This window comes from Ananas comosus, linkage group 14 (genome assembly GCF_001540865.1).
Source record: "Ananas comosus cultivar F153 linkage group 14, ASM154086v1, whole genome shotgun sequence".
Lineage (NCBI taxonomy): Eukaryota > Viridiplantae > Streptophyta > Magnoliopsida > Poales > Bromeliaceae > Ananas > Ananas comosus.
Window position 1 is genome coordinate 2,827,247 of NC_033634.1, and position 9,800 is coordinate 2,837,046.

General features: G+C 37.0%; 1 protein-coding gene across 2 annotated transcripts; it reads right to left on the reverse strand.

Annotated features, from left to right (window-relative positions):
• Window positions 263-6,932, reverse strand: LOC109720456. 2 transcript variants are annotated; one of them, XM_020247584.1, is made up of 6 exons: window positions 6,790-6,932; window positions 5,380-5,749; window positions 3,586-4,039; window positions 2,936-3,234; window positions 799-1,146; window positions 263-563 (listed from the first exon to the last, which is right to left on the reverse strand). In XM_020247584.1, exons 2-5 carry the CDS (start codon window positions 5,695-5,697, stop codon window positions 820-822), a joined length of 1,398 nt encoding a protein of 465 aa, XP_020103173.1. In that variant the 5' UTR covers window positions 5,698-5,749; window positions 6,790-6,932; the 3' UTR covers window positions 263-563; window positions 799-819. The 2 variants fall into 2 exon arrangements, with proteins under 2 accessions (XP_020103173.1, XP_020103172.1); XM_020247583.1 differs by having other exon boundaries at window positions 265-1,146.

A 9,800-nucleotide genomic window follows, 5' to 3' on the forward strand; every position in this document is an offset into this window, starting at 1 on the left:
CTTTAAACCACAGGGTACTAAAATGAGAAAGTGCAAAACCACATGGGTTTTTTTTTGAAGTATTCCCAAAGATTTAAACAACAGGCAGCAGAAGCAGAACCATGGCCAAAGGGGTACACTTTGAAGATGATACAAACGATTCCTTACCATTTGCCCACCCTTTTATAAGGGAAAAAAGAGAGGGCAATAGACAGATTTACCGATCAAAACAATGCGCAAAACATTCCACAGAAATCAGATATGTTCATATACCAGGAAACCGAGTTAAAACAACTGAGTTCGCACTGATTACCGACGATCAAAGATAAGATCCAAGGTTTAAAAGTTTAACACATGAAGATCGATATGTGAAAAAGAGTGTCAAACAGTTCCGTCGATGGAAGCAGCGGCCCAACAATACAACTCTTAGCAGTTAGGAGTTTTCTACAGGAATATGTCTCAAATACAAGTTGCTACTAATTAGCTTCTAGTTCTCTTAGAGAAGCTACATGATAACAGAGAAAGTAAGTACTTACCAAGGGAACGGCATTCTCTATATTACCTTGAAACCCCATTTAGGCACCCTGAAAATTTGCGCAATTTGTTTTAGGTACAAATGTAAACAACAAAAAAAGGGGGAAAAACAGAAACTTCTATCCATCAACACCGCAACCATCTACGTTGCACTACCAGCATACCTACCTCCAAATGCCACCCCCTTTTTTCCAATTTGGATAGCTAAATCTGAATAGGTAACAACACCAATCTATACAAATTCCTACAATTTAGATTGCTAAAGATGGGTAGGAGTAAACTCACCAACTGATCCCAAAACCAAAGCTAATACTGGCCATACGTTTTGCCGTAATCTTCATGCCTCTGATTTTGGTAGTCACTGTATGCATCATGAGGCCTCGGAGCGGAATAGTTCTCATTGGGATATGGATATCTATTCCTCGTATCCATGGATAATCCAGTATTTCCTACATATTGCATGTTCCTCTGATCATAATCTGGGTATGCAGGCCGAGTATAAGCAGTTTGGAGGGCCTGATGCTGCTGCCGTTGTATTGTATCGAGACGAAGAAACTCTTCCCACTGCTTCGAATGCATGCTCCTTATGACTCCTAGCTTCTTCATGTAGTTCTCTTTAAGCTCTCTAATGAACTGCATTCACAGGGTAAAAGAAAAGAGAATTTACATACAAAATGATGGGAGCGTGACCAATAGATTATTGTACAGTTTTCGGCACACATACCTCTGCAAAAATGTGAATTTGTCCAAATAATCATGCAAAGTTGCTATTTGCAAGTGTGCCCTCAAAAACCTTACTTATTTGCAAGCCCCTACCAAGATATCTATGCTTACACAGAAGAATTTGCATAGAAACCCTTTGCAGAGAATGCCCACCAGAAAGTACAGTTTCAAGGGTACACACACAAATACCAAATTTGCAGGGGTACTTGTGCAATGTCACCTATGTATGGGTACATATGCAAAGAATCCTAGAATGTTATTCAAAGGACCCAGAAGTAAATCTTTACATTAGAAAATAGCCTATTATGAAACAGCTATTGATGAGGAGCTTTATTGTATGCAAACTGGTTGCGTTGAAACCTAATGAAATGCAACTAGAAAATCAAGAGTGCTTCTTTTTACATTTCTTCCTTTATTGAGAGAGAGAGAGAGAGAGAGAGAGAGAGAGAGAGAGGAAAAACAAATATTAAATGGTAACTCTGCAGAAACAAATAATTAGAAAAAAAGTATCTAACCGCACATAAAAGCAAGCAAACTCTGAACCATCAGTGCTTGTGTTAGTGGCTAATGTGCTATTGCAAAAGCTATCAAGCTGACACAAAGTAAAGTGCCTTACCTTTTATTTATCAGAATCGGAGAACAATGTGAAGAAAATCAGAGAAGAAAACACCATTCTAAAAATAAACACGTAGAATCTATCAGAAGCCCATTTTTCATACAAGGGATCAGTTAATTAAAAGTAATGGACAAGTCATTAACAATAAAATATAAGAAATGAAGCCTTACAATTATTCAACTCAATATCAACCAATATGTAGGTTTTATTTCTGAATCTGGGTTTCTATGTGCTAGTTTAGCCAGACGATTGCATACTGAACAAATTGGCAACAAATTGGAAAAATTTAGCAGGTTAGCACAAGAGTATAACTTATTTAACTCTAACCGTCTAGAAATATAGACTATATAATTATGTAAACAAAAAAAAAGGTGTCCAAATCACCAGGATCTGGTACAAGCATACAGCATGGTGGATGCCACCCAGAATGAACTCATACCTATGGTTAAATTTTTAGTAGGTGTTTCCTTTGTTGAAAAACAAGGAGTCCCTGTTGCTGCACTGGGTGAAATACCATAACTACATAATGAATAGATTTGACCTGCTTACTTCATACAAGAAAAGGTATACTTAGCCCCGTGCCAACCTGATGACAAATATAGGAAAATGTCTCCCCAAAATGCAAAATAGTTTATTCTTCTTGAAATCTAAGGGCATCGCCGACCATACAATTTCTAAATTTATTTACTCATCTCAATAGTGTATAATAAAACATGCACATATTCATTTCAGGCCTCACGAAATCAACCATATAAACATAGACCAGAAACTTTCCCAGGGTTAAAAGCAACACTTATCACTTACCTTTCTTTTCACCGCTTACCTTTCTTTCTAAGTCAGATGTGTTAATGTAATTCTTCAGAATACCACATGTACTTTAAAAAAAAAAAGGAGCATGTAAACTACATTTTTTGCGATAAGCACGTAGATTGAGTAGACTCTCTGTGAATGTAATGCAAAAGATAAATATACTACAGAAAACAAGATAGAGAAATGATGACTGGAAAAATTTTCCTGATCATAACAGGAAATTTTAGGGAAAACAAAAATCAAAGTTTCGAAATTTCTATCAGTAAGCCCTACCTCGCGATGCTTGTTGTTTTCTTCATCCTCTTCTTGGTCCCTGATTCTTGCCAGTTCTAATGCTTCGCTCTTAAATTCCATTTCCAATTCTTCCAAGCTCCGTTGATAAGTAGGCAAGTCAAACTTACGCTCAGAACGAGACTCCGCCCTATGCCTCTCGGTATCCAAGCTATTAGACCTATGTGACCTGGAATTACGATCGTACCCATCATACTGTCTATATGCATCACCGCCAAAAGAAGAGCGTGGTGGAGATTTCGGTCGAGCTGAACGGCCTTTTGCTCCATCATTAGCATAAGCTTCGCGAAACGAATAATGTGTAAGCGATATTACACTTTATTATATATTCAAAGGAGGAACAATGCCAGATGCTATAATATTTGCTAGTTGATCCAATCCATAAAAGTCTGAAATACTTTGAGCAAACAAATTTGAATGGAATATATTCTGTCTGACCCGGAACCAAGCAGAAATCACTTGATATTCCGACACATAAAGCTTGAACTTACCTCTTGCTACAAAAGAGGGACAGAACGATAGGTAATTTGGTATATCATAAGACAAAGAAAATTGGACTACCCGAACTTGCTAAGTTCCAACTACAGAAATTTCTCTTAAAAAGCTGCTTCTATCTCTCGTAATGTCCCTACCTTGTGGAGAATCCCTTGCATATTTGTGCATATTTTCACGTACACGATCTTCAACACGCCTTTCCTGATTAAAGCCTCTGTTTTGGACAAGTGACGTATCTCTCGGACTAGAATAAGAAGACCTTTGAGATTCAGAACGCCTAAAGTGAGAACCCCTAGGGCTTCCATCAGGGGATCTCGACCGTGTCCTATTTGAACTGTTGGGACTTCTGCTTTTACGTTTATCCTCTTGAATTATTTTATGCACCGCATCTACACCTTTAGCTAGTATTAACCTATCCTTCCCACTAACTATCAAAAATTTCTCATCCATTTTAATTTTGCATCCAATGTCCTTTTCAATCTGACTTATCACCTTTGGAGAGAAAAGTGCTCTCACTTGTTTATCTCTAGCTGGAACTCTCTCAAAAAAGTCTGCATTTTTACGATTTGCCCCGAGAGTAGATGGACAACCCTGTAAAAAAGGCAGGAAAAAAAAATGATAACATAACCATATAAGAACACTGATAAAACATGCAAACATGCAGCATATAGACGTAAGGCAGGAATAAGTTTTCTTTTTTCTTCCCCCTGAATCATTCAGTGGAATCCTAAAGTATTTTGCAGAGACCCCTTAACTGCAGTCCATTTTGAAATAGGCCCCTTGAGCACTTTTATTTTGATTGACATCCCCTCAACATTTAATTATTTTGATTCGACATATTTTACTAAATTGAGTTGGAAAATTAATTAAAAAAACAGATTCTTTAGCTATCAGTCATTGACTGTTATTGAACAGAAGTTAACTTATGAGCTGTTCAGAATAGTTAACTGTAATAGATGCACCGTTAAATTTAAAAATATTCCAAATTTGATTGTCAAAATAACTTGAACCAAAAGTTGAGTGCAAGGCAATCAAAAGAAAAGTAGTAGAAGAATCAATAATTACGGAGGTTCCTCCACATTTTTTTACCAATAGTAAATTAATGGCTCATACAAATATAAATTAACTTAATTCACAATCAATGTTTACTTAATCCCAGATTTTCCTGATGAAACAACTCAAACCAAAACAAGCAAAAACTTGAGAAGGTGTCAATCAAAAAAATATATATATAGAGAGAGAGAGAGAGCGGCTACAATGCTATCAATAGCACCAAGCGCTTGGTGCTACTAAGTTTTCCACCGTTAGATTTACACCTTTGACCATTTCTACCCGTTAGATCATACTATTCAACTAACCACCCATTCAACCCTAGGGGATCACTATCATCTTAACCGCACATCGCTTGGAGCTACTAAGTTTTCCGCCGTTAGATTTACACCTTTGACCATTTCTACCCGTTAGATCATACTATTCAACTAACCACCCATTCAACCCTAGGGGACCACTATCATCTTAACCGCACATCGCTTCATCCAAGGGCCGAAAACGTAATACCACCAATGACTTGGTGCTATTGATAGTATTCTAGCCTAGTTCTCTCTCTCTCTCTCTCTCTCTCTCTCTCTCTATATATATATATATATATATATATGTGTGTGTGTGTGTGTGTGTATGTACATGTAGGTGCTACTGATAGTATTCTAGCCTAGTTCTATATATATATATATATATATGTGTGTGTGTGTGTGTGTGTGTTATGTGTATATGTCTGTGTATATGTATATGTATATGTATATACGTGTGTGTGTATAAAGTTGAAGGTCTATACAAAATGACCAATAGCTAAGAGGCACTACAAACATTTTTACCAAATGTTCATTTAATGAAAAATCTATCTTTAAGATTACTGAGGAAGAAAACTTACATACCTGTGTAAAATGACCCAATTCACCACATATTTTGCAGATCATTTCCTCTTCCTTTCTTTTCTTCCAATTCCTTTCAGTAGCCTTCGCCTTTGCCTCCCACACCTTAGCCTCTCTACTAGTAAAATCAGTCGGAACAGCATTAGGATCCCGAGGCTCATCTTCTTCATCAGATTGGCCACCAGGAAAAGCTCTCTTGTTATCATTTCCTTTTGGCACTGAATTGTTGGCAGCGTTCGATCCAACAGGTCCAGTGTATGCTTTCCCATAAACTTCATTAAAGAGTTCATCATCTATATCGGGACTCGGATCTCTCGCCATTCATAAAACAGAATACAAGCCGAGGCCTTGATCAGGTGCAAGAATACAAACCCTGTTAAGTCCAGAAAGATGAGCACCACTCATGTGATATGTTTCTCATTTTCAGCTCAGAAAAGGAGCGGATAAACCAATTACTAAATTTATGAATCCCATATCTATATCTATATTTTACTGTTTTTATAAGAAAATATATTTAGTCGTTTCTTCTTCAACCTGTTTTGCTAGTTCTCGTAATTCTACTAATCTACTCTTACACAACGTATTTAATTCCATTACCATCTTCCACATGCTCGTCTTCGGTAATCAAATTTCCTTACACTAAATAAGCCTTCTTTGAACCTACCGCATAACCTATAATATGCTCTTTACAGTTAAATAAAAAAAATAAAAGGGTAAAATGTATATAGCACCCATACTACCAGATATCCCTGAAAATTCCATCCTAGGCGCAACCAAAGAAAAAAGTGACAACAACCAACATTTACCTATGTAATGATCTTCTAAACCTTGTTACAAGTACATTTCCAGAAAATCGACAAAAACATTGGTTGTGGATTGATTACACATAAAAGAGGCACAAAAAAAAGATTTCGGGGTGGTGAAAGTTCTCCAAGTGTTTGGTTCCACATAAAACACTTTTCAGTGGAAAACAGTTACGTATTTTACACAAAACAATTTGTTTCCATTTTCCAGATATTTATAAATGGAGAATGAAGAATGAAAACTATAAACTCCTCTTTGTCCCTCATTATCTTCATTTTCTTTTTCCTGCAAACCAAACATTTTATGACAAGAAAACTATTCACTTCATGCCGAACCAAACTCCAACAAAGGTAAATTTTCTTTTCCACGGGAAACACATTTCCCCTGAAACCAAACACAACAAACGACACTTCCCTATGAAACGATCTTCTTAATCTTGTTGTTTCAAGCAACACTGAGACAAATGAAGCCATTTTACAGAAGATTCAACAAAATTGATCAATAAGCACGAAGAAAAGAAAAAACAAGAGAAAAGAACTAACAAGATCTAGTAAATTACACCAAAATAAAAGAGAGTAGAGATTGGATAAAGAAGAGCAAGGGAATTACCTATACTACATCCAGTGAGAGATCTATGAATAGCTTCGAGAGAATCGGAGAGGAGAAGAGCGCGAGACGACGACGACGACGACGACGACGAGGAGGAGGAGGAGGAGGAAGCGAACGAAGAGAGCGAGGAGAGGAAATGGAGAGGGTTAGGGTTAGGGTTAGGGTTTGTTGCGGTTGGGGGTTGGTTGAGTTGGGCCAGCCCATTTACGATTGCACGTTGTTTGGATGAGGCCGAGTTCGATTTTTACGGAGGCGGTAAAAGTAATCCGAACCCATTGGGTTATCCCGATTCGACCCGATTTGGATCGGGTTATGGTTATACTCATTTTGGTAGGCCGAAAAGAACGGGTTTGGCCTTTTAAGGTTCTTAAGGTGTCCTTTATCTAACCCGATTTGGATCGGGTTATGTTTGTTTTCGTACATAAAATTATATTCCGCGAATTACAATAAATCAGTTACAATATATTTTATGCAGTCCCACTGAAAAATAAAGAAGCGTATTATTATATGCTTTCGTCCCAACACCTTTCTCGGCCTACTAGCTTTAGGCGAGCGTCAGTACCAAACGGGCTCTTGGTTTACAATTATTATTTGCGGTAAAACTTTGTTCGAACGTGCGACCTTGCTAGCCGACAAATTTACCAATTATAGTATTATCATATAACTCCTTACAATGTAAATATAAACTTGGTTTAACATGACTGTACAGAGCACTCGGTAAATATTCTGTATGTTGGATTATGACACCGTTGCGATATCGTATCTGTGCCTATTCCATAAATATTCTTACGAATTTATTTATCTACATACATTTTTACTCTTTGAAAATGTAGTTTCACATAAAATTTACATGGAATAACATAAAAATGAGTACCTTGCAATAACATGTGAGAGAAAATTTTCTCTTCCATAGTTTTTGGCACATGCACCATGCATTCTCTCCTCTTAGATTTCACTCAGCACATCTCTTAACATGCCAAAGGAGTGGAAATCCAACATTCTAATTGTATGCAACTGTTGTGAATACTTTTCTTTTATTATTATTACTATTATTAGGTTAAATTACAAAAAAAAAAAAATCCTTCCGTAAATATATATTTTTTCTTCCTGACTTTTAAAAATCAACATTTGGTCCCTTTAAAATTTATAAAATATTTTTAGGGCTATACAGCATTAATGAGAGGGCAAAATGATCAAATTATCTTTACTTTTTCTGTAAAAAAATAATTTTTAAATATATTTCTGTCGTTTCAAATGGTATTTTAGATATAAATTATAAGAAAATAAACGAAATAGTAAGAGAATAAAATATAAGTTTTTGAAACTTAGGGACGAAAAGTGAAAAAATGAGTATTTATAAAAAAAAATTTATGTGATTTAACGTTATTATTATTATTGAACTTCTCGGTACGCTCTTGAATTCCAGAAATCTCTCCATATACAAATACCAATTTTTTTTTACCCACAAACTCAAAGGCTCTGTAGCCCCATTTTCTCAAATGCCCAAGGGAGAAATCAAATTCCAACATCTTAGCAAGCAATATACTTTTGGTTTGCGAAATGCTCCACTCAAATAGAAAAATCATTACTTAGGCTCTGTTTGTCGTGTTCTTCTTGACGAGATTAGTTATAATCATCTGTTCTCCATTTCATCTCTATTATCAAGCGAATTATTACCTCCTCAAGATTAACAAATTATTTTGTAAAAGCTGTGATCATATATGGAAAGTGACTGGGAGTCAAGAGGGCAAATCAATGCGCAGTCCTCGGCTGATGTGGTGCACCAGGTCCAAACAAAGAATTTCTTACCAAGTGGAGTAGCTGTTCCAAAATTGTGGGCCAACAGTTTTCTCCTTTCCCAGCCCACAATGAGCCCTTGATAACATATATAAATATATAATAGGGAAAACTTAAAAAAAACCCCTTGTAGTTTCACTTTTTCTCACTTTAGTCCCCTGGGATTTAAAGTGTATTAAGTTAGTACCATGTGGTTTCGCACTTTCTCACTTTAGTACTCTGTGGTTTAATATTTCATTCGGAGAAAAATAAAACCACAGGGTACTAACTTGATACAAAAATAAAACCACATGGTACTAACTTGATACAAAAATAAAACCACGGAGTACTAACTTGATACACTTTAAACCGCAGGGTACTCAAGTGAGAAAGTGCAAAACCACAGGTACTAACTTGATACACTTTAAACCACAGGGTACTAAAATAAAAAAAATGTGAAACCATAAGGGGAGTTTTTGAAGTTTTCCCTGTATAATAAGGTGGGGCCTTTGTTATCCATCGTAAGCCCATTTTATTTTCCAAGCCAACTTTATTTTGTATAAACTAGAAGAGAAGCAAAGTGAAGATATATAATATAGTAGTTCTAGGATCATTTAACCAATGCATAATACTCCACATTAACACAAATTCTGATGCAAAATTAACTAATTAACAAGATACATTCTCTTGACCGAAAAAACAAAAGACAAAAATAAAAATCGTTCATTCTCCTGATAACATCTTAAGAGCAATTTGCATCCCTTGCACTTGCACCTTCAAACATGCAATGTAATCCGCAGCCTCTCGAAAGAGCCCGCGGAGACCCACCGACGACTCACCGCCACTCGGCACGAGCCTCCGGAGTGCCCCGACATGTCGGTCGAGGGCCCGAACTGGCCTTCTCGAGCTTACCAGAAGCTTTCTCCTCTTGACTTTGAGAAGCCTCCTCCTCCTCTCTAGAGCGAGTCGCACCGAGGCTCGAGCCCAACGTGACCTCAAGCTAAGATGGTTTGACTTGTCGAGCTGTTCGGAGAAGCCGATCGAGTCGAGAGCCAAGAGGAGGGATTGTGTAGAGGAAGGCATGGTTTGATGTTGCTTTTGTGGAACCTTGCTTTCCTTTTTAGAGAGGACTTTTAGTCCTAGTGGTGCTAGTACAAGGCTCAAGTGTACCCTTGGCCTCAGGAGGAGCCCTCTTTATATATGGTTTTGGAAGTAAGATGTGTGTGGATAGGCTC

Bases quoted from the DNA above. Each gene is read 5' to 3' on its own strand.
- LOC109720456 (XM_020247584.1), bottom strand. From the start codon at position 5,697: ATGGCGAGAGATCCGAGTCCCGATATAGATGATGAACTCTTTAATGAA. The intron at 4,040-5,379 runs GTATGTAAGTTT...CCTTTTTTACAG, and splicing joins AATTGGGTCATTTTACACAG to GGTTGTCCATCTACTCTCGG. The intron at 1,147-2,935 runs GTAGGGCTTACT...CTGTGAATGCAG, and splicing joins AAAACAACAAGCATCGCGAG to TTCATTAGAGAGCTTAAAGA.